The 25,345-nt window shown below is 50.8% G+C and overlaps 1 protein-coding gene and 1 long non-coding RNA gene across 2 annotated transcripts in view; both read left to right on the top strand.

Moving 5' to 3' along the window:
* The window catches only part of LOC149366897 (uncharacterized), a 38,207-nt gene extending 13,227 nt beyond the window's left edge, over positions 1-24,980 (top strand). The window contains exon 6 of the mRNA XM_089553031.1: positions 24,898-24,980. Coding sequence (XP_089409157.1) covers positions 24,898-24,960 — 63 coding nt within the window. The 3' untranslated portion in view covers positions 24,961-24,980. The remainder of the gene's footprint in view (positions 1-24,897) is intronic.
* LOC149366898 (uncharacterized) lies at positions 617-7,700 on the top strand. The gene is made up of 2 exons (XR_016284318.1): positions 617-1,514; positions 7,153-7,700. It is a non-coding gene; the product is annotated as an uncharacterized LOC149366898 (long non-coding RNA).
* Positions 24,981-25,345: the final 365 nt, after the last annotated feature.

Here is a 25,345-nt window from a genome sequence, read left to right as displayed (position 1 = left end):
GCACTGACATCGCACAACACACGGGCCTCTAGAAATTCGCCTTCATCGAAATTCGGCCGCAGCGGCCGGGATCGAACCCGCGTCTCTCGGGTCAGCAGCCGAGCGTTTAATGAATAAAGGAGAGGTATGCCTGGTTATTAGCCTAGCATGCTACTTTAGGCTTAAGTAGAGGACAACGTAGCGTGCTGTAAATGATAGGTGTAACGTTAAGAGACCGGAAGCGGGCCGAGTGGGTGAGGGAACAAACGCGGGTTAATGACATCCTAGTCAAAATCAAGAGGAAGAAATGGGCTTGGGCAGGGCATGTAATGCGAAGGCAAGATAACCGCTGTTACTTAAGGGTAAGGGAGTGGATTCCAAGAGAAAGCAAACGTAGCAGGGGGCGGCAGAAAGTTAGGTGGGCGGATGAGATAAAGAAGTCTGTGGAGACGCGGTGGCCACAGCTGGCAAAAGATAGGGTTAATTTGAGAGACATGGGAGAGGCCTTTGCCCTGCAGTGGGGGTAGGCAGTGGGAACCGACATGAGTCGGTTCCAAATAATTCCCCTGATTAATTCCCCTAAGAGGCCGCCGCCGAGTGGTTATGTTTCTCGGCAGCTGCCCCCAGAAATGCGGATTGGAGCCTGCCTGCTGTGCTCGCATTTCGATGGAAGCAGGTAGTCCTTATGCTGTGCAAAGTTAGTCCGTGTTAAAAAACCCCATGCGGTTAATATTTTCCGCAACCCTTCACTACGGCGTCCCTCATAGCATCGGTCGCCTTGGCGCCTTAAACCTCGTAAACACTAATATCCCTTGCGGCTGCTGGATTTCCGCCCCACCACTGGTCTAACATCTTTCCGGCTGCGCTTTGATCAGACTGGCCACGCCTAGCAAGCAGCAACGCGAAATGGTAAGCTTACTTGGTAGGCAACCTTCCCTTCTTCATCGACAGTTCCTGGTTAGTTTTGGATGGGAAGAATTTTTCTAAAAAACGAAAGTATTTTGCACAAAAAAAAAATCTTCGTTTGCAACTTTATGCGTACAATTGGTAGGATACCATTGTGATACACTGCGATTGACTATGTCGTTTGTCTCATGGCACGGATAATGACATGAAATTCGGACGAACACTGAACCTTAGTTGGTGCGTGTGAGTGATTGCAGACATGCTCCCAAATAAACGAAGATGGCACAGATGAATTAAAGGGTTACGCTGTAAGCACTTAGCTTCATGATTTGGACGCGAGTGCAGGCTGAGGACATCGATATCGACGTTGTCTTGGGCAGCTGGCCGGATGTTGGGCGCATTGTGGAGGCGGCAGACAAACTCAACTGCAGTGCCGAGTTTCTCCCAAATATTCGGGACATCATCGCCTTGGGCCTGGCCTGGCACGGGATGAAGAGCAAAGCCAATGCTTCCAGAGGAGACGGCAGCAACCCTGAATCGCGCTCCGCTGTTGCCATCAAAGACGACCACCGTGTGGAACACCTCTTCAGCGAAGACCAGCTGTTCTTCCTGACCTACTGTAGGAGCAGGTGCGCTTACCATTATTCTGGTGTCGGCCAAAGACTTTGCAATATTGCAACGAATAATCTCCGTGAAGACGACGCAGAGGAAGTGCCCGGTGTGTGCGCGCTTGCCGCTCGGGGCTAGCTGTGATCTGGACCCTGTGCTCCGGTCGTCCTTGTGCCGACATAGACTTCGGGCCACGTAACATCTTTGGTGGAGGTGCGGGGTAAACGATCTCCACGCCACGCAGCTCCGAAGCGGTCGTCAGGCCGGGGCTACTACCATCATGGCTCCACCCGGCGAGTCACGAACCACTCCCTCTGCTCCCTTCGTGGTCATGGCTCCTCCCCGTGACCCTGGTACCTTTTCTGGGAACGACGGCACCGATGTCGACGACTGGCTCAGCCTATATGAGCGAGTGAGCACCTATAACCGGTGGGATCCCACCGTGATGCTAGCGAATGCGATCTTCTATCTTAGTGGCACGGCCCGGGTCAGGTACGAAACCCACGAAGAAGAACTGACGAGCTGGGACACTTTTAAAGAAAAGCTCCGTACTTTGTTTGACAGACCCGATGACCGGAAGCTCTCCGCGAAGAAGCAGCTCGCGTCGCGCGCCCAGTCGTCAACCGAAAGCTATGTGGCATATATCCAAGATGTCTTGGCGCTTTGCCACAAGGTCGACGCCGCCATGACCGAGTCCGACAAAGTGAGCCATATTCTGAAAGGGATTGCGGATGATGCTTTTAACTTACTGGTTTGCAAAGACTGCACCACCGTGGACGCAATCATAAAAGAATGCCGTCATTTCGAACAGGTTAAAAGCCGCCGAATTCCACAGCAATTCTCTCGGCTCCCTAATACTGCCGCTATTTCTTCCTGTGAGGAACACCGATTACCGTCCCGCGCCTCTTCCGATGATGACCCCGTTACCGGCACTGTGACCCGCATCGTTCGCCGCGAACTGGAAGCCCTTGCGCCTGTTCTGCCCCGTCCGACCGCACCTGATAACTCTCTACCCACCGTGTCGCTGATTCAGGCCGTCGTGCGTCAGGAACTCGCTAACCTGAACCTTCCTCCGGCTGTGTGCACCATCAGAAGCCCGGACACCCCCCAGCCACCTCTCTCTGTTTATCGTCGCACCTATTATTCTCCGCAGCGTTATCGCAATCCAAATGAGTGGCGTACGGCAGACGACCGCCCCATCTGCTTTCGGTGTTCTCGCATTGGCCACATCGCCCGACATTGCCGCAGTCCATGGTCTTCACCAGCCCGCAACGTCTGCCCCTCCTTCTACAGTTCTACCTCGACCCGCACCTTCTCGCCCCGAGCCCCGTCCGAACCATCTGAAGCAGCCGTTCCCCCTCCACGCCGATTCTCCCGCTCTCCGTCGCCGCAGGGCCGCCGCTCTCGCTCCCCACAGTCGCCTTCAACCAGCCGCTCCCATTTGGAAAACTAAATGATGCAGCTCCCGGAGGTGACGCTGCATCAACGACCCGGACCACAAATCCTCTCTCGACCTCTCGACCAAATCTCCTGGACGTCTTTATCGACCGTGTTCCTGTGCGCGCCCTGATTGACACCGGTGCTCAAATATCAGTGATGAGTGCTGCCCTCCGCCGTCGCCTACGCAAAGTCCTCACGCCTGCAATGTCCCGTGTGCGTGTCGCGGATGGTGGCACGCCTGCTGTCGACGGTACGTGTACCGCGAGCGTTACCATTGGCGGCCACAGTATACCGGTTCAATTCACCGTGCTGACCACCTGTGCCCATGACCTCATTCTTGGCTTGGATTTTCTGACTGACCATTCCGCCCTCATTGACTGCTCAGATGGCGTCCTACACCTCGAACTTCCACTGCTCGATTCAGAACCCGTCGATATATCCCTGCGACTGTACAGTACCGATTATGCTCGCCTGTCATCCCGAACCGCCTCTTTCGTTCCACTGACACCATCTCGCCCAGTTCCTGATGGCGACTATCTCGTTACGCCCAACCTTGACCTCCTGCTGACCCGTAACGTTGCCCTACCTCATACCGTCGCCACCATCCAAGCTAACGCCCTTTCTCTGCCTTTCCTCAACTTCGGCGTCTCTTCTCAAGTGCTCCCTTCCGGCATCTGCGTGGCTACCCTATCTCCTCTCGCTCCTTGCCACGTCGCTCAGTTGGCCAACACCCCTGTTCACGACACTGCCACCCCGCGCCGGCAGTCTCCTCAGTCGCCCGACGCCTTCACGACCATGATGGCCACCGACCTCAGTCCCGACCAAACTGCCCAGCTTCGTGCCCTTCTCGAATCTTTTTCGGATATTTTTGATGTCAACAACACGACGCTGGGCCAAACTCTCGCCGTCAGGCACCGCATTGAAACCGGCGATGCCCCTCCCATCCGCCGCCGCCCCTATCGAGTCTCTCACGCCGAGCGTCAAGTTATCAATGCGGAAGTTACTAAAATGCTCGCGAAAAACATTATCGAACCCTCGCACAGTCTCTGGGCCTCACCCGTCGTACTTGTGAAGAAAAAGGATGGCTCCTGGCGTTTTTGCATTGATTATCGGCACTTGAATAAGATCACCAAAAAGGACGTGTACCCCTTGCCGCGTATCGATGACGCCCTTGACTGCCTTCATGGTGCCAAATTTTTCTCATCCATAGATCTTCGCTCCGGCTACTGGCAAATTGCTGTAGACGACCAGGACCGTGAAAAGACCGCCTTTGTGACACCTGATGGGCTTTACCAATTCAAAGTTATGCCTTTCGGATTATGCAACGCGCCAGCCACATTCGAGCGCATGATGGATGCCCTTTTGCACGGCTTTAAGTGGTCCACCTGCCTCTGCTACCTCGATGACGTCATTGTCTTCTCGCCCACGTTTTCCACTCATATCACTGACCTTTTCCAGATCCTTTCCCTCTTTCGTCATGCCGGCCTGCAGCTCAACTCGTCTAAGTGCCGTTTCGCGCGCCGCCAGCTCACCATCTTGGGTCATGTCGTCGACAATACGGGGGTCCACCCTGACCCTGAGAAGATCCGAGCCGTCAAAGACTTTCCCCAGCCACGTTCTTCTAACGACGTCCGAAGCTTCTTGGGGCTCTGCTCCTACTTTCGTCGATTCGTTCAAGGCTTCGCCGACGTCGCCCGCCCCCTAACTAACCTTTTGAAGAAAGACACCACCTTCATCTGGGGACCCGACCAGGCACAAGCGTTTTCCAACCTGATATCGAAGCTTACTACCGCGCCAGTTCTCGCCCACTTCGATGTGACCGCTCCCACTGAAGTTCGCACCGACGCCAGTGGCTACGGCATCGGCGCTATCCTCTCACAGAGACAATCCGGAGAGCACCGTGTGATCGCGTACGCCAGCCGTCTCCTCTCTGCCCCGGAGCGGAATTACTCAATTACCGAACGCGAGTGCTTAGCTCTTGTCTGGGCTGTTGGGAAATTTCGCCCATATTTATACGGCCGCCTCTTTACAATTGTCACTGACCACCATGCGTTGTGCTGGCTCTCTTCCTTGAAAGACCCTACAGGACGGCTTGGTCGTTGGGCACTGAGCCTGCAGCAGTACCATTACTCTGTACTCTACAAGTCTGGCCACTTGCACGCCGATGCCGACTGCCTTTCCCGTTACCCCGTTGGCCCGTGTGACAATCTTGGCACTGACAGCGTGGATGCTCTGTGCTCCCTCTCTGTCCTCGCTAACATGGCCGAAGAACAGCGCCGCGATGCCGAGCTGCGCTCCATTATCGACCGCCGCAACACCGCCCCATTCGACCCTCCGATGCGCCGCTTTGTGCTCCGTGATGGAGTTTTATACCGCAGGAGCCTTAGCCAGGATGGCCCAGACCTCATTCTCGTTGTCCACGAGCACCTTCGCTCTGCTGTCCTCCAAGAGCTGCATGATCTTCCCACTGCTGGTCACTTGGGTGTCTCCCGTACTTACGACCGCGTGCGTCGTCGATTCTTTTGGCCGCGCCTCTACCGCTGTGTACGCCGCTATGTTGCTGCCTGCGATGAGTGCCAGCGACGGAAACGCCCCACCACTCTGTCAGCCGGTCTGCTTCAGCCCATTGACGTCCCACCCGAACCTTTCCATCGCGTCGGCTTAGACCTTTTGGGACCATTTCCGGAATCCGCCTCGGGCAACAAATGGATAGCTGTTGCCACAGACTACGCTACCCGTTACGCGATCACACGCGCACTGCCCACCAGTACAGCTACTGATGTTGCCGACTTTCTTTTGACCGACCTTATCCTACATCATGGAGCTCCCCGTCAACTTCTGACCGACCGAGGCCGATGCTTTCTGTCCAGAGTTGTCGCTGACATTCTTCGATCGTGCTCTACGAAACATAAGCTCACCACCGCCTACCACCCGCAGACGAACGGCCTCACAGAACGCTTCAATCGCACTCTCACCGATATGCTGGCTATGTACGTTTCTCCGAACCATCGCGACTGGGATACCGCTCTCCCCTATGTGACCTTCGCCTACAACTCCCCCCGCCATGACACTGCCGCTTACTCCCCTTTTTATCTTTTGTATGGCCGCGAGCCCCTGCTGCCTCTGGACACGCTGCTTCCCACTTCTACTGCTCCGCCGTCTGCATACGCCCACGACGCCATTACCCGCGCTGACCACGCTCGCCAACTCGCACGCTCCCGGCTCCTCGCTTCCCAGACCTCTCAGCAGGAATTCTACAACCGCCGTCACCGTGTGGTCTCCTTCACCCCTGGCTCCCTCGTCTTGCTTTGGTTGCCATCTCGCCGCGTGGGGCTCTCTGAAAAACTTCTGTCCCGCTACATCGGCCCGTACCGTGTCCTGCGCCAAGTCACCGCAGTCACCTACGAGATCGCTCCGGCCTTCCCCGGTGCCACGTCCTCTCAGCATCAGACCGATGTTGTGCACGTCTCTCGCCTCAAGCCCTACGTCTTGCAGTCCCCCTCAATGCCCTGATGAGCACCGAGACGGTGCCTTTCCGACCGGGGGGCCATGCAACGGATAATCTCCGTGAAGACGACGCAGAGGAAGTGCCCGGTGTGTGCGCGCTTGCCGCTCGGGGCTAGCTGTGATCTGGACCCTGTGCTCCGGTCGGCCTTGTGCCGATATAGACTTCGGGCCACGTAACAATATCATCACGTGGTGATAGATCCCGAGCACAGTAGCTCAGCTGTTTCACCTTTTTCTGGTTGTTTGCGAAATACAACTCTTAGTAGCATCACATTACGGAATTAAATGTTGAGAACCAGCAGGGGAACGAGCGCTCGCTGCCGCGGACTGAGTGGTAGACGCGTAATCTCTTTTCGAGTTAGACGCAAAGCGAAATCTAATCTAATTCGCACATGAGCAACGCGTTTACGATCTTCAAACGGTGGCTGCCTCCAGGCTTTTTGATCCATGGCTTTGAACGTTGTCCCCTATGGTAACTTTGTTAAGACGAAACAAAGTACTCATTTTCCTGTGCAGTTGGATTGTGATTCAGCTTATAGTCAAGACGCAAAAAAAAACCATTCTGCAATTTAAGCACCTATCGACACCTTCTGACAAGAATGTGCAAGCTGAAACTCTCCGCAAACCTGAGCATAGGGTTCTTAATTAGGGATGTTGAGCAGCTGAATGCACCAAAGATTATCAATTTTTTTTCGTCTCCACTTATCTCAGGTGTGCAGAAATCGGGCATATCGGCAGTCAGCGTAGCCGAAACTGCAATGCAGCGGTGCGCTGCATTCGGGATTACGGTCACACGTTCAACTGCAAGCCCGGATCGCCCATGGTTCCCCAAGACACGTGTGGCGTCACGACTTCTTCTGACGCTGACTTCAGCGCGACAGAGACTATGAATCATCAGATGCTTTCACTTTTTTCTTTCTTTCTTCTTCCTAATCCTGATGCGGTGATATGTTCTTTTCCCTCTCTTATTTATTTATTTATTTGTACCTCACATGCCCCTTATTAGCCACGAGAGATGTTTGTCCTTTTGCTTTTTAATATCGATATTGTGTAACTGTTTTAAGCCTTTGCGAGACAATCGCTCGAATGCCAAGACTCATCTGTGCAACGAATTACTGATTATGCACGTCAGCGACATTGCTAAAATTCGCGACAGCCTTTGAATGTATTTACCGAGGCCTTATGCGATGAACATTTCATGAAAGCTTAGAAGAAAAGCCTGTGCAACATACTTACGGAACATTAAATTGTGGATGATGTGTTTTCGTTTTGTGATTCGTTGAGAAACGCCCAACTTCTCAACGACAAAACATACCTGCAAGCAGGTATATTTCCGTACCTAATCTCCATAGGCCTGTTGGATCACATCCACAAGGAACTGATTGTAAAACATTTTATTCGCCGGAAAGAGCTTGGTAAGTGGTCGCGTTAAGTGGTCGAGAGTATACATAGCCCTGGACGACTCAGTCAGTCCACTCCACCGCCAAAACTTGCGTTCTGCGGTCAGAGCTAGTCAGCACGGTCTCCTACCCCTCGAGAGAAGGAGCGGTAACTAGATCACCCGGAAGTGGCTCTATTTTACAATCCCACAGGATGCGATCGTAGTTGGCCCGTATTTATGCTTAAATAATTTTGCTTTTGCGCGCCTTCAGTGTGCATGGTACTCGGCGTGCTTGTCTTCTGAGATCGGGTTGACCTTCGAAGTCAAATTCAAAGTTTTTTATTTAGACAACGGAGTTACAGACGCGGGTTCGATCCCGGCCGCGGCGGCCGAATTTCGAGGGAGGAGAAATTCTAGAGGCCCGTGTACTGTGCCATTTAAAGAACCCAGGTGATCGAAATTTCCGGAGCTCTTCACTACGGCGTCCTTCATAGCTTGAATAGGTTTTAGGCGCAGGAGCAGTTGGAAGTTGGCGCTTCGTCCTGTTACCTTCCAATGTGTCTCGTCTGTTTTTTGCGCCTAAAACCTATTCAAACATGAACCAAAACCAACTAGCCCAGCAGCAAGTGCTCTTAGACCATGTTCATAGCTTGAGTTGCTTGGGACGTTAAACACCAATAAACCAATCAACCAGTTGTCTAGGGGCACACCAAAACGCAGATGAATGCCTGAAGAAGAGTATCCCATTCTTGGTCCCACTGAGGTTGTCTTGTGAAAACACTCAATGGAAACACAAAATGAGTGGTTAACATTGTAGTGCTTCATATGTAACCTCTGTGTGGCGTCAAAAGATAATACATTCACAAAAAGAAACACGGTCAGAATGGTTATTCCTGGAGTGACAACAGATACAAAGCGCTGTGGTATTTCGCGGCAATTAGCCAGTGTTACCTCTGTTTTGTCTTCCAGTGATGCTCCCCCGACCGGCTTATAATTCGGGCTAGCTTGTTGACCGCCTCGTTCCCGGCTAGGCCGGCGTGAGCAAGTGTCCAAATTATTGTGACTTTCGTTTAATTTTATCCAAGATTCTAGGCGCGGCTGTTGGTATCACCTCAGCGGTGTATCCGTGGATTGCCTCTTTACAATCGCTGACTATTTAATATGCTTTAGTGTGCGCGATGGCCAGCGGTATCGCAACCTGCTTCGGTCATTCTTGTGATAATCGACGCCGCGGTGATTAATCTGTGTTCACTATTAATTTTTGTAGCATTCAATTTCTTAATATCGTGAAATTTAAGGTTTGACGAAATCTCGTCTGGTCGGGTAGTAGATTCATATGTGAAAAGAAATAACGCCGACCAAAAGAGAGGTGTTAAAAGATGTATCTGACGTTTCGGCTTCCGTACGGAAGCCTTGTTCACTCACCCAAAAAGCCCAGAGCACGAAGCTAAGTGCGTCGCAGTAATCGCACTACGCATCTTGCGTACGTACACTCTAAACACGAATACACCTATATGGGTGTGAAAAGGGTGTAAACTGTCCTTTAGCCCGCTCCCTTTTTTAAGGGGTGTGCGTTAGAGGACAACTTTACACCCTCTTTACTCCTTTCTGTTTAGAGTGTAGGCAGGTGATTACCGTCGTTGAGATTTGGGGTATTTTCTTATGGTAAAGTGCTTCTATTGTGTGCACAAGCCTCTACGACACTGCTGGTTGCTGCATTTGGCTTTTGGAGAGAAGAGTTGCGCACAATCCCGAGTTTGGAGAAAAGCTTGAAGGAGAAACATTGCTGGTCGTGAATCTCCAAAACAGACTAAGCGTTGCTGCGTATGCGAACCACACGAGCAGCGCGCAATCTTTTATCTAAAGCCAGCAATAAACAACTGAGTCAAGTTGATAAAAAGGAGGCGCAAAGAGAGGTTCGGGATACGGCCCGTATAGTGTAAGAGTGACAGACGGCCTGGGAGTTCGTTATTTTACAGCACTACATTACTGTGTTCCGGGATGTGGCAAGATAGAACAGTTGTTGCTCGCTCTCCACTGCCCGCTTCTCATACAGAAAGTATGAATGTAACCGCACTGAAGGGCAGTTTGCTAACTTTCCGGGGAACCCCATTTCACTATCGCCGCCGCGGTGGCTCAGCGGCTATGGTGCTCGGCTGCTGACCCAAAAGACGCGGGTTCGATCCCGATCGCGGCGGCTAGAATTTCTTTGGAGGAGAAATTCTAGAGACCCGTGTACTGTGCGATGTCAGTGCACGTTAAAGAACCCCAGGTGGTCGAAATTTCCGGAGCCCTCCACTACGGCGTCTCTCATAGCCTTAGTTGCTTTGGGACGTTAAACCGCATAAACCAAACCAAACCAACCATTTCACTATCTCAATGATTCATGCCTCACGCTGTCCTCAGGAAGAAAGTGATGAAAGCACACTTATGCATATGGTGGTACCCAACCTCCGAATTTTCGTAGCTCAATGCCTCCAAATCAAGTGGAGAAATGTGTAGTGGATGTTATCGCACTGCCCTGAATTCTCTAAGCGGTGACACCTGTCTTCAGTTGGGTACTCTTTCCTGATTACCAGGTGATATTTAAAAAATTAAATTGGTCTTTTTGTGGTTAGGAAGCGGTAATCAATGCATAAAGGCCAATTTCTATTTCTTCTCAGCCACGCTTCAATGCGAACGCTAAATATAGAAGGCAAAACCTATTTTTCCGCACGTATTGCCACGTATCATTGTAACGTCCGTTCGCTCGCGCTCAAGGCCGCAGGAAAGGGGTGTTATCATTTTTGTTCGTGACGCGAGAAGCGACCGGACTAATCTCGATTGATCACAGCCATGTAGAACTGCATCTACGTATTTCCAGATTACTGCAGATGATCTTGACCTGTTATCTCGAAGTTTCCTTGCCGGCTTTAAATTGAGCGATGCCGCGAGCGGCCGGCATTCGTAGTTCGACGACTAACGAGAATGTTTGTTGCTTACGCCGAGCTTGTGTCACCGAGCTTGTGTAACGGTTGTTCATTCGCCTTCCGTCGTACATGGGTGGGTTCAGTATACCCTGCATCCGCACCATGTGTAATGTGCTCGCTTTGTGAGGAGTACGCGATCTTGTGCGCAACCCAGACTATCCTGGGAGAACCCTCCTCACATACTTACTGGGTACCGCGCGTAACGTGTTTTTCTCGCAACACGTGGTTGGCCCTACAGCCGAGCAGCCACCGGTATTTTTCGTTAACGTGCGTCGCACACTGGCGTCGTTGACTGCCAGCGTGCCCGATCTGGATGTTGATGAAACCCCGCCCTCCAGGATGTGTGAGGCACTAACGGTCGCTCAGCTCACCCGCGAACAACTCCAGAAAACGAGACGGGTGCGCTGGCGCCAACTGACCTCAGATGCGCTTCCTGCAGATATCAGGGACTTCGGCTGGTTGCGAGGCTGGCCGGTCCTGCCCTCAAGAGATCGCCTTGCGGCATGGAGCGTGGCGCCCTCCGCCCGATGTCCGCAATGCGGTCTCTTAGAAACATTGCAGCACGCAATGTTCGACTGTGTAGTGGCGTGCACCTTTTAAGGCGGAAGCCTGTAATGCCTCATCGTTGTAAGCAGGAGTTGTCGACAGAAATGTCACGCTTTTCAATTGGTCGAACGTTCTTGACGTCACAGTGCGCGCATTTCAAACGGGGCGAATAGTACTTTGGCTAGTAACCATGCAACCAATTAAAGGGATCGTATAGTGATGCTCTAATAAGTGGGAATGAGTTTAGTTAATTGCTTAATCACCCAATTAGCCTAATTAACCTTTCTAATCAGGCCAGATAAATAGATAAAACCGAGTAGGAAATTGGTCGAGTTTGGGAATCGAACCCCGGTCTCCGGAGTGCGAGACGAGCATGATAACCACTACGCCATGCCAGCTCGATGGTTTGGAATGAACAAAGGCGCGTCTAGTGAATACGGTGTCTTCGTTCACTCCCATCTTCCTCCCTTCCCGTTACGGCGAGGTTCAGGTGTCCACCGTGGCATGCGAGACAGATGCATTTTCTTTCCTCAAAAACCAATTTACCGACGGGCAACGCGTAGAACCGAACGGGCGATGGCGTTCTGTGGACTCCCTGGCAGCGTTGAAAGACGCTGTCGCGTTCCACTCTTAGAGGCGAAGCTTAACATCTTAACACATCAGTGACACAAGCAGCAACACCGCGCTTAAGGCTTTCGCCTCACCGCAGTTTAGGTCAACAAAGTGCCGCCCTGAATTTTGGGTACTAGTGTCCCGCATGTTTGTAACCCGCCTGGAAGCGCGCACTAGTTCACGCTAAGTGTTTGCAAATATGCTTTTGTGTGTCGGCATGTTCGTTTTGTGGCGGCAGCGTGCAGTGGCTTGCTTAAATGGCCGTCCGCAGAGAACCATGTTTCCAATGTTGCAGCGCCTCCGCACGCGCCTCTTTGAGCAAGCATGTGTGGACGCACTGTCAATGAGCGAGGCTGAATTTTTGCGCAAATGGTCGACATACTTCATCGTCCTGTGCGGCGGTTGAGTGTCGGCCTCATTACTGCCCTACTGACGTGCTCAGTGCTGCGTCACTGCGCATGTGTTTGAATGTTTAGAGCATTGAATTCAGGAGATTTCTTGTATTTTTGTTCACATCGAAAAAAAATTAACTTCTCTTTCCACGCCGCCGCCGAGTGATTCAGTTCTTTTGCGGGCGCAAGTCAGCCCAAATAAAGAGCTTCGTTTGCAAGTCTTGTGGGGCGACCGGGTCGCAGGAGACAGTTCCAGTGTTGTTGCTGTCTTCCTGACCGATGGACTGCCGTCACCACAACGTGACAATATCATCATCCATCCATTACCTTCATGCGTTAAAACCGCTGAAATGTGCAGATCTTTCAATAAATCTTTGCAAATACTTATAGTTTCTTTAATGGAGCCTTCTTTGTCCATCTGACTGACAAGTTGCAGATTCGTGTATAAATATTGTTTAAAATAGCAAATTATATTACACTACACCACCGCCCCCCTATCAGCCCTGCGCTTCTCAATGCAATATAGATCTAGGCTGCCCTCTCTCCAAGAATTTGTCGCAGTTTTTCAGGCTACTATTTTGATTTTCCCAGGGTAAGAAGCCACTTTGTATCCCGCATGCCCCATGCATTTATCAGACGAACAACAACAACCGGCGAACGGATTCCAGCGCGGCTAACTCCATCCACCCGAGAAAGATAGTTAATCGGTCCCAAGTTTCCCTCCCAATGGCCGGTATGGACTCCGTGATGAACCCCTGGCCAATCTTGAACCAATTGTTACACGAACAGAGCGCTCCTCGGAGGGTCGCAGGAAAACATCCGCAGGTCCTCGGAGACACCACTTACTCCAGCCGGAGGTTGTTTAAGAGGAGTTGCACTCCAAAGGGTGCCCGCCACAGTCTCGTTGACCGAAACCTACGCCTACCGAACTGGAACCGTCTGCAGCTTGCGCCCTTCGAAAAGAATGTATACAGGGAACATTCGTCCACGACCCAGCGGTCGTTCGCTGAAGTTGACGCCTACCGCGAGGCCAACAAGATTTCGATACAAGGCCGTGGTGTACCCAGACCTCTCCTTAACATTGAAGAGGCCGGCTTCCCTGAAGACCTGATGGAATCCATTTGTGGTGTTGGCCGTCTTAGTAACGAGCGCCGAGTCCGTGCTGCTGTCCCATGACCAAGAAAGACCAAGACGTTGTATTGAACGGAGAGAGCCTATATATACATGAAATGACGTCACAAGACAGAATCCAAAACAATCCACAAAATCGAAACAAGAACTGAAACAAATACACACAACAACAATACAACATACTCCCTTTCTTGGGGGAAAAGGATTCAGAGATACATATAAAAATTAACACACAAACAAGAAAACACACTCTCTCTCTTCCTTGGAAAAAAAATTCACAAATACATTGAAAATTGACACGCAAAAAGCACACTTATTTCACTTATTCTACTTATTCCACTTGTTCTATTTATTCTTTTATTCCTTATTATCTTATTCTCTTATTCCGCTTATTTTACTTATTCCCCCGGGAAAAAGATTTACAGCTCTATTAAAAAATGACAAAAACAAGAGAACACACTCTAACTATACACACAAGAAATGTACGTACAAACAAAAAAAAACAAGTCACTTTGTTACAAAGTTCTCGAGCCACAAAGTCTTTCGAACAGTCCTCTTTGGCCGCTGGGCGCGCTCCGGAAGAGGACCTTCAGACCGCAGGTCTGAAGAATCCCTGGATTCAATATCACCACACACTGAATCATCACCACACACTGAAGGATCATCGCACACTGAAGACACATCACACACCGAAGACACATCACAACATACGCACATCACAAAAGACGTCACTGCACAGCCCTCCTAGGATGTCACCTCTTAGGGTACAAGGTAGGAGCAGCGTCGGGCCTGAGGCACTCCTCCGGAAAGAGGCATGTGAGAGAACCCGATGCAAAGTGCAGCGAGCACACGAAGTTGTCTTCCTGCTCTTGCGGCATCCAGTCAAACAAGTCATCGCGGCCCAGACACTGTCGCACAAAGTCAATCCACTCGTGGTGATTGGGCTCACGCTCAGGTAAAGGATGCGGCACAATGTTGTGGGACCGCTGCAGGCCACACACAATGCAGCATGGAGCCAGTGGAGGCACTGAATGCTTTCGCTCTGTAGGAGACAAGGTCCGAGACGCGAAAGCTACCGTTTGGAGTCCATGTGGACCCAATTGCTGGAGCACTGCTCCCAGTCCTACATCCGAAGCATCGGTAGTCACAACAGTGGGCAAATAGGGATCAAACATCAGTGCATGGAGAAATTCCTCTGTATGTGGCAGTGGGAACACATCAGGTACCACGGCCTTATTGACTTCACGCAAGTCAATACACAAGCGGATTTTTCCATTGGGTTTCTGGATAACCACGATTGGTGAAATCCATTCTGAAGCGTTTACTCTTTCAATAATATCTTGCTTCTTTAACCATTCGAGTTCTTCAGAGACTTTGGAACGGATAGCAAGTGGTAACCGTCGTAGTTTGGCAACTACAGGTTGCACATTCGGACGCACTTTCACTTCATGCATGAACCCTTCAACCAGTCCCACTTCGTCTGAAAAGAGTTTCGGAAACTCAGTCGCTAATGCGGAAGGAATTTTCTCAACTGGATTCGCCACCGTAAGAACACTGCACAGTTGCTCCCACAATAAATAAATTCAGAGCACAAATGGCATCCAAGCCAATAAGTGTAGTGCCCTCAGAGACAACATAGAAGAGAATAGGAACAGTTCTGTCATGATACTTGACTGGTGCAGTGAAGCATCCTAGCACATTAATAGAACGCTTGGAATAATCCACAAGTGTTACACGAGGTGCTTCAAGTAGTTGAGTGGTTGAAAAATACCTTGAAAAAGTACTGTTATCAATAATGAAAACAGCAGACCCAGAATCAACTAGGAAAGACAAAGTGACCTCTGCCACTTGCAACTGGATATGAATGCCAGACCTCCGATCCTTATCAATAACGTAAAAATTGCTGGCCAAGGATTCTTCTGCATAATGTTCGCTCTGTGGTTCTGTGACCTCAAGTCCGTTAGACATGGACGCTGTTTTTTCATGTTCCGAGACTTGGCCATTGCTTGGTGATGATTGAACGCAAGAATGAATAAGATGAAGTTGTAACCCTTGGTTAATACTTGGTTTTTCCAGCGTTCGGCTGTGCGACTGCGGTATCAGCTGATCACGGAGCTGCATTGCGGGAAAGCCTATCCTCGCTTGCTCTGTCACGTGGATCGTTTCTACAGGAAATTGTTCTTGCTGGCTTGTTTCTTCCTGTTCCTGAATCCGACTGTGCGGCCTGCCCGTGCTCCCCCCCCCCCCCCCCCGCCACCAAATACGGACCGGTGCGTGCGGTTTCGGCTGCTAGGTTTTGCTTTGGTGCAACGCAGAGCGGTGAGTGGAGCCGCCGGAACCCACTCTTGGGGTTGCGAATCCCCAGGAAAGGTTCAGCAGACTTTCCGCGACATTGTGAGCGTGTCGCGCCCACGATGCCCGTTGCCTCAAGTGGGAGGGCAGGTCCGAGAAGGGAGACGGACTGGGCACGTGGAATCCGGCTCAAAAGCAGAACTGGTGACCAGAACGACTTGTTTGCTTTTGGCGTGGTCGCCCCGGTAGACGCGGTCGAAACTTAGTCGTTTTGCCGTTGGTGTTCGCGCCTCGGTAGACGCGGTTCTGACTTAGTCGTTTTGCCGAGCGACGAGATCGCCCGAGTAGCCGCGGTCGTTCCAAATTCGCAAAAAATCGAGTCACACGGTTCCCTCTCGGTACGAGGGCGTACCACCCAGCCGCGGACGCGTTGGTTTCCGATTCCGGAGAGTTCGGTGCCTCGCAAAAGTGTGCAAACGTGTGTAATGCGCTCGCACATAAGCAAAAAAAATTGCGAGGGCAATTTGGCAACTAAAGTGTTGAGAGGCGAAAGGCGAGGACACTATGGCGTGACGACTTCCGGTAGATGTAACGTCTCACCGTTTCCTTGGCTCTATCAGTACCCAAATTATATATCTTTCGGGGATCTTAACTGCTAATTACGCTTAATTACACGTTTCTCCGTCTAATTTGAAAACCCGGTGTTTTCCCGACCGTTCTGTGACAATTTTCACTATGCCGAGAGGACTTCTGGTGGAAGTGACGTCACACCGTTCCCGTGGCTATATCGACATCCGCGCTATTTCGACGCAAATTCAACATTTTTTACTATAATTAACCAATTACTGTACTGTCATCAAACGTGGCTTCTAGGTTCATTTTTCCCTCCTCTATCCGGAGCAACCATTCGTTTTCTCCTATCTTTTTTTAGTTCCCGAGTTAACACGCTGCCAAAGGTGTAACACTCTCTGCTAACGGACGCCAGTATGAGCCATTAAAGGCTTTGGCCTTAAAAGGCTGTCTTATAGCATACTACGCTTAAATCGCAGCTACATCATCTCTTCGGAAGCCGTGGGCGCCTTCGGGACGGCGCTGGCGTGCGCATTGAACGGGAGCAGTGGATACGGCAGTTTCTTCGACATTCTCCGTCAGCTCGAGCACACGCTCGCCCTCGAGGTGTCGCTGCAAGCGTACAGACAACGCAGCGCCGCCTCGGAGGGCTACGACGAACTTCTCGGAGGGTTCGAGGGCTACGGCAGCGCCGCACTGTTCTTCATCGCGGCGTGCTACTCGGCCTGCCTGGGCAGCGAGAGCGTGTTCCCTGCGGCCGACGACGACGAGTGCGACGTCACCTTCCGACAAGTGGAAGAGTTCTCTGCCGCCTTCGGCTGCGCGCCTGGCAGCCCAATGAACCCATCTGTCAAGTGCAGCATCATGACGCGAAACGATGCATAGAAGGGCATCCTTCGCATGGTTTATGTAGCTTCCGAACGTAGAGTGACCGATGCGCTGAATTTTGCGCGCACTTTACCTATTTTCGATTTAGAATATTTTCCGATACACTGTACAAAATCGCTGAGCGCGTTCTTTCGTCACGAACTATAATCACCATCAGTAAGGGCAAGCACTGTAGATTTCTTCACTACATTTGTACTATTGAAAGTATTTTAGCCTTGCATCACATCTTTCTTTCTGCCAAGGTTACCAAAACCTTCAAGTTCCTGTATGTATATTCTTGTTGAACTCAGCTAGGGCCATGGTTTTTGTTTTCTGAATGTCATTACTTGTCTTGTCCATTCGCCAGACGAAACCAAGTGTGTTACACGACCATACAAGCGTCTGTACTTTTACAGCGAGTAGCCTCACAAGACTGCGCATTCACAGCGAGTAGCCTCGTTAAATACTTAGTAGTCATGTTTGATTCTGATATGAACTGGCAATCACATATTAGTAAGACATGTTCGAAGCTCGCTTACGGTTGCCACATGTTAATAAAAGCCCGTGAATGTTTTCACGTAACGGTTCTGCGTATTTTCTATTCCTTATTTATGGATAATTATCTAAGCTACTGCATAGCGCCATGAGGCTATACATATAAAACATAATTATAATCTATTAGCCGCTTCCAGAAGAGGGCAATTCGAATCATTACCTTTTCATACAGACTGGATACTGCAAACCACTGTTCCACCTGATTTGTGAACTTCCGCTGGACTCTGTTCACGTATTAAGTGTTGCTGACATTGTACATAGAATCACAGTAAATGATGACCCCGTGCTATTAAGCTTATTTGCCTTACCAGCATGGAGTACAAGATGTGCAGCGAACAACTGCCTCGCTTCGAAATCAAAGGCGCATAACTAGCCCCCTGGAACAGTGGACACCTCAGTCGCGCTTTAAGCTGCGATACCGTTTGAAAGCAGAGGTTGTTGCTACTGAAAGAAGGATGAAAAGGAAATTGCATGGGCCTGCCCACTGGCTCGGCCAAGCCACAACCACTGCCGCGTGCAGACAGAGTAGAGTTGAAAGATAGGAGGAAGGAAAATTTAGAGGAGAGGCCGTCACGTGACATTTTGTGAAGCCGGAAACAAGCTCGGCGCCATCTTACTCCGGCGGGACGCCGCTGCGGTGGCTCAGCGGTTATGGTGCCTGGCTGCTGAACCAAAAGACGCGGGTTCGATCCCGGCCGCGGCGGCTAGAATTTCTTTGGAGGAGAAATTCTAGAGGCCCGTGTACTGTGCGATGTCAGTGCACGTTAAAGAACCCCAGGTGGTCGAAATTTCCGGAGCCCTTCACTACGGCGTCTCTCATAGCCTCAGTCGCTTTGGGACGTTAAACCCCATAAACCAAACCAAACCAAACTCCGGCGGGCTCTTCTGTTTACATTTCGCCGCCGCGCCGTTGCGCGCGCGTTTCAAATCCAACGAAGGAGCGTGCTACCGCATGGGAACAGACCCCCGCGCAAGTGGCGCTTGGCTGCTTGCCAGTTTAGGGTGCCCTATGCTGGTGTTCGTCAGCGGAAAAGTCAATAAAGCGGAAATACCCGTGTGAGACAGGCGGCTACTTCCAGTTACTGCGTCGTATTCGTGCTGTCTCCCACTGCTCGGCCCTGGTCATAATTAGTAGCAGCCGGGAAAAATGCTTATCTCAACTCCTGCAAGCGCAGGAAGTGACCTTCGCTTTCAATTACTGCGGTGACCCATCTTGACATGCAGTACCCGTCGCCACTTTTGGCTACGTTTTTTTTTTTTTCTGACGGCGGAGATTATAAGCTTCCCTGGCAGTGGCGTAGGCAGAAATTTTGGTTGGGGTGGGGCTCGTGTTGCAGCGCGGCCTCCTCATAGAATTTGCGGAGGGATCAAACGCAAAAATAATAACTGCATTGCCATTGAGAATGCCATTGTGCATTAGATAAAGCTTACTGTCTAGAACAGTGAAATATGTATTCTTTAAAATAAAAGAATGTATATTTGTATGTCTTAAAAATCGTGTTAACTGATACCAACGCTTCCATGTTTTTGCGTATTTACTAAGTAAACAAAATATCACGCGAAGTCTACAACTACATCAGTCCGTAACCAGCAAAGCAGTGCATGCCACTGATATGAAAAACGTAAAGGCCGTGAAATGAGCCAGTAGCCAAGACAAATATTTTAATGAATCTTTGTCACTCAAGTGTGCATGTGTCTGCTTTCGATTCAGCAGTGAACAATGCTGCCATGCATGACCACACCCCACCTTAGAGTTCAACCTGCCTTTTATTGCAGCTCTTGTCGCTGAATGTTGCAATCTGCCTCTACTGCGTATGTTTTGGAAGCTGGCAGTGTCAACAGTGCCTTCTGTTGCAGCAGTGAGGATTAGAAAAATTCTGCAGTATTTTTTTGTTGGTGTTGAATACCATACTTATCTTCATTGCATGTTTTCGTGCGGCTGGCCATGCAAGGAATGCTTTCTCATACAGCAGTGAGGATGGGCAAATATACTAATAAGTTTGAGTTCTTGACCCTGAACACAAAATGTAGTATCATAACGTGTTGTAATGGTGGCCGTGCCAACAATGACTTTTGATTCACAACTCCAAAAGCCATTCATAGTGGCGACAGAAACGCCAAAGTGCATATAGTAGACGGCAGGGGAGAATTTATGGATGGGGGGGGGGGGGGGGGGGGCGTCGCTTCCGTCCAAAAGACTGAAATTTTACATAGGACAACCATTCTGAACACCTTTTTCTCAATTAAAAATTTCAGAAAATATACGTTTAAAATGTGACTGCCCCCTCCGTAAATCCACCCTTTGTAGCATGGCAACATCGCATATGTTTCACAACCACAGATCTAGTATTGTGCATATATATATGACCGTAGCTTTTCAGACTTCTAGAAGTTTAGGAGTCCCCAGTGGCTGCAGTATAAGTTTCATGGTGTTGTGCCTCATTTCAATGCTGTGTTTCATATTTAATGTGAAGAGCTGCAGCTGTACACTCCGCTTTTCCCTACTTGGTGAAATACTAGCTTGTAATGTCACTGCATAGTCACACTTTACTTGTGATCGACAATACAGGCAATGAAAGTCAATCTGTTGTACGTAATGAATGCATCAAATTATTTTTCTTCAACATAACCACAGACCCTTTTGCTGGGCTAGTTGGTGTGACATTATGTTCAGGAAAGTAAAAACAGCATAAATTTTACACAAACCACACAGAAAGATGGACAGGACGGGCGCTGTCCGTCTTTCTGTGTGGTTTGTGTAAAATTTAGCGCTGTTTTTACTTTCCTGAACACAATAACCACCACAAGCATCAATGAAATTCAGCGCACATGCGGATCCTCATTTGACCACGCACTTTTTACGACAAATAACACTATCACAGGACATGGGAACAATAAACACATGTGAGAAAAGGCCTCCAAATTCAGTTAGAGCTTCGCCTTTTTCGCACTTCTTGACCATGACATCAGCTAGAAAAGCAATTGCAAACCTGCTACAGGAAACCGGTCTAAACATAGCGCGTGACCAAAAGCACAGAATTGGCCACGATATTGATACATGCATTCGAAGAGACAGAAGTAGTGCATGCACTAGAAGAGAAAGAAGTTAATTGGCTCTCGCTCGCGCGCTCGGACCACTGAGGGACCGCCGCAGTTTTTCGTGCTCCGGTGTTCGATTTCGCGTTGCACGCTACAATATGAACGAATACACTTGAGCCCGGCACGTCCCAGAGGCAAATAGCTCGCTAGACGCTTCAAACGTTACACGCTTCAAACGGGCATGTAACAAAGTTTCTGTATACTAAGAGCAAAGCGAGCGCAGCTGCTTCCTTTACAATATCGCTCTCCGCCCATGTCATGGCCCCCGCCGCTCAAACAAGCGCAATCGTCGAAAAACGAAAATGACAGTTATACCGACGTCAGTGACAATCGCTGGAGCGTTGCAAGAACACGCATAGGTAGCAACGAGGTTTCACTGCCGATGTAAACGGGAGCGCGAATGGCACACACACACTGCACGGACAGGACGCGAAACGTCCGCACAATGCGCCGACGACCGCTCTAGCGCATGCCGTATTGAATCACTGGTGAACGAACAGCGCGAATGCAGCGGCGGTCTCCCGACGGCTCCGAGCAGTGACGCAGTAGACGAAATGCCCGTGCGATCGCGGTCGCCGAGCACGTTGAAATCAATGCATGCAACAACGAGAGTTTTGCAGCGAATTCCACCTGAGATATGAGTGAACGGCGCCAACGCCTGCAGCCTGTGAGCACGATCAAAAACAAACTCGAGCAGTTGAGGAAAGCACGCCTACGCCGCAGCTCAAATGCTACGCCGCGGCCGTCTGCTATCGACCGGTTTGTAAACAGCAACTACGACGCCGTTGCTAAGCTGCCGGAGTAAGATGGCCTCCCTCTCCCAGGGTGCTGTGTAGAAAGGGCCTCTCCTCTTTTTTTCCTTCCTCCATGGTTGAAAGATAGGAGAGGTCAGGGTGAAAAAAAACTGGCGGGGGCTCAGCTTTAAGCCTGGTAGGTTGCGAAAGCAGGTGTTTTATACTGCATATGCAGCGCCTCTAGTGGGAAGAGCGCGGCGCCCCGTGCCAAGCGGCCGCCGTTACCCGACGAGCGGAGTTGGCAGCCCGTCTCTCGCTCCTGGTATGACGTAACGCTACAACGTCACTAGCGCCTCTAGCGGAAGCAGCGCGGCGCGCCGTGCCATGCGGCGGCCGTTACCTGGCGAGCCGAGTTGGTAGCCCGTGTCTCGCTCCTGGTATGACGTCACGCTGTGACGTCACCAGGCATGGTATGACGTCAGGGGTCATTCTAAAGGTCAAACGTACCAAGCGGCCGCCGCTACGCGAAAGGCCGTTCTTGGGAGTAGTATTGCTTTCGCAATAAAATTGGCAGTGGCTTAGACCAGCTACGCCAGGATAAACGTAGCGAGAGGTACGGTATATCCCTGGTTACGTCTAGTTGTAGTGCTTATCGCCATGTCTACGTGCTATACATTAAAGATTCACTGAAGAGGAATCGGAACTCGTCTTTTTGCCGCGGGAACTCGATCTACACGTTCCCGGCATTCATAGAAACTTCGATTTATTGCCCTGTGCGGCCGATTTCCCTAATTAAATCAGATTAGCGTCCGTCTCCCGTCTTTTGTTTATAAAAAAGTTCCCCGCATACGGTGGGAGGAGTCGAACAACGCTTGGAGTGCCTTTCAGGCAGTCGCCTGGCGGCTTTGCTTTCGCTTTTATTTTGTTTCTTTTAGGTTTCCGTGAATTATTAGGTCTAGTCGGAGACTACATAGCTGCAGAGACTACATAGCTCTTTGCTTTCGCCGATCCCTACGTATCACTCCGCCGATGGCAGAGCGGCAAGCCGCCACGGGACTGGGTGAAAGGTTGGTCGACTCCTCCCACCGTTTGCGGGGAATTCAAAACGAAAAGGCGGGAGCCCGACGTTAATCCGATTTAAACTAAGGAAATCTAAGAACGCTCGCACTTTTAAAGACGAGACACGGGTTGAAGGCAGTAGGTGTTATTTAAGTTTATCGATTGCCAGAAAGACGACCCGGTGATTTGTACACCGCGACCCTCCTGCTCCCCTTGCCGCGCCTGCGCAGTAGAGCACGGCGCGCCAGCTGCGTCTCGCGCATGCGCAGTCTCTCTCTCGGTCGGAGGCGAGTGGCGCGGCGCGCGGCGCACCAGCTGCGCGGCTTTGACGTCACTCGGCTCCTAGCGCATGCGCACAAGTGGCGCCGAAAACCCACACCGAAACGGCGAGACTGCTGGTAATGTAGCGCTACAAAACAGACGCGCGTCGCAACAACCGCGTCCGCCGAAGCGAAGACGCAGGCTGTAACAGATACCCCAGGGCTGTAACAGATACCCCAAGGCCAGGGTGGGCGCGCTGCCTGTGCAGTGCCCGGAATGCACTCAACAATATAGACGTTGCCCGTTACGCTGTGGCTTTCGCTCTCTAACCATGCAGGTTCCGCAGTAGTTCAACCGCAGCTAATTTCTGGCCTTCGGTGAGGGAATCGTCTGGTTTTCGCTTCACAACGTACCACGCCACCTGGGGCTGCGAAAAAAGCCCTTTACTACCAAAGGTAAATAGCCCTAGTCTAGAGCAGTGGGAGGCCCTCCTGGCTGACTCCGACCCGAGCACACAGCTTATGCTGGTGACGAGGGCCAAGGCAGCGGCGGAGGCCAACGGGATCCTGGACTAGGGAATACCGACCACTGAAGCTCCACATCTATCTATCCCCATCCCCCTACTCCCTAACTCTTCCTTTAAAAAAAAAAAGAAAATAAATGTTTTCACTACTACTACTCGCTTATGGGGGGAGGCCTCGTTGAATCGACATGCATGTCTGCACCGGGGCGGGGGTAGGGTTATTGCCGCCACCGGTCGGAGGCCGTCACCCAGTTTGCGTTTGTTGTAGTTAGATTTCTGAGAGGCTCTATCTGTCCAGCCCATCATTTGGGTGCCCACGGCGTCCTGGCTAGAACCGGGGTTCCGTGGCTGGTGTGTAGCAGACCAGGGATTTGGAAGCGGACCTGCTTCTCTGTTCCAGTAGTGGAAAGGAGCTGGATCGATGTCTGTATTTCGTCCGCTCTGTGGTTAGGGCCCTCGGCTACTGAGCCGGAGTGCCTGGGTTCGATCCCAACCGCGGCGGCCGCGTTTCGATGGAGGCGGAACGCAAAAGGCGCCCGTGTGCTGTGCGATGTCAGTGCACGTTAAAGATCCACACGTGGTCGAAATTATTCCGGAGACCTCCACTACTGCACCTCTTTCTCTCTTTCTTCTTTCACTCCCACCTTCCTCCCTTCCCTTACGGCACGGTTACGGTGTCCACCGAGATACGGGAGGTAATTATTGCGTCATTTCCTTTGCTTAAAAACCAAATTTCATTTTTAAATTTCCATCACCTGCTTTTGGAGCGGCTGCGCCGCTCATTAGGCGGCGGCGTCTCTTGGCTATGCTGTCAAAAGATGGCGTTTCATTCCCCAGCGGCGTTCGATGTATGGAGTGCGGTAATCTCGCGTTGTTTGTTGCTGCCCAGTTAATGGTCCTTACCGCATAAGGCGCAGTCAGGCTCGCAAGTATGTTTCTCGGGAGGGTTGGCTATGCCGCACCCGCGACTGCGACCGTTTTGTAGCGTGAGATACATTGGCCGAGGTTGAGCAGTTTCGTGTGGCTCCTGGAGAGCCGTGCTGAGCATGCGTGAGGAGCAGTGACGTCACACGGCGCATAGACGGCGTGCCTCGCTGCGCGCGCTCGCCTTCCTTTCCTTAAAATGATCGGAATGTAAAACGTTGCCAACGCCAATGAACACAACGAACGCCGGCTGCCTATGGCTTCAGCGCCGCATTTCTGGCACAACGTTGTCAATGCCGACGCATGCAGCGCACACCTGTCAGTACCGCCACTTAGCTTAAAGCATGGTTGAGGTGTTCACTGTTTCAAGAGGGCAGTCATGCGCCTCTCGGCGATGTCCGAGTTGTCAGCACAAGGAAAACAACTCGTCACTGAAATCTTACAATATGTGAAAACATTGCTTACGTAAGCTGTTTCCCATTCAAAAATGCTTTTGTCCGGAATTGGTGGTTATGTCTAGCATTTTTTATTTTTTTTGCAGAGGAAGCAGCGAGCCATGATGCCACCGCCGAAGCTGATCAAACGGGGAACTCACTCAGCGTGAAGAGAATGAGGACGGCGTCTGCGAAACCAGTGTGCGATTATATTCACGATTATATAATTTCATCTGGTAGACTCCTCTGCTAGAATGTGAATTAACAACTTTTCCTTCTGCGTATTTTTTGTTTTGTACAAATTCTGGCTCTGCGTCCCAAAATTGTAAATATACTCCATTCCCTGTACATGAGTGCGTTTCTATCCGCTATGCACCCTGGCCAATCCCCCCCCACCCCCCGTGGTATAGTGCCTAGACCCGTGGGTATGTGCCATTCAGCCTGAGGACATTATCATCATCATCATCACCTCCTTGGCAATCACCACCGTACCTTGGCCAATCCCCCCGCGTGGGTATGTGCCATTTTCATGTGGAGAAGAAGAAAAGTCTTGGA

Source organism: Amblyomma mixtum, chromosome 1 (assembly GCF_055824585.1).
Source record: "Amblyomma mixtum isolate Tamu chromosome 1, ASM5582458v1, whole genome shotgun sequence".
Taxonomy (NCBI): Eukaryota; Metazoa; Arthropoda; class Arachnida; order Ixodida; family Ixodidae; genus Amblyomma; species Amblyomma mixtum.
The sequence above is the reverse complement of the archived record's forward strand: the minus strand, read 5'-3'. Positions and strand labels throughout refer to the sequence as shown.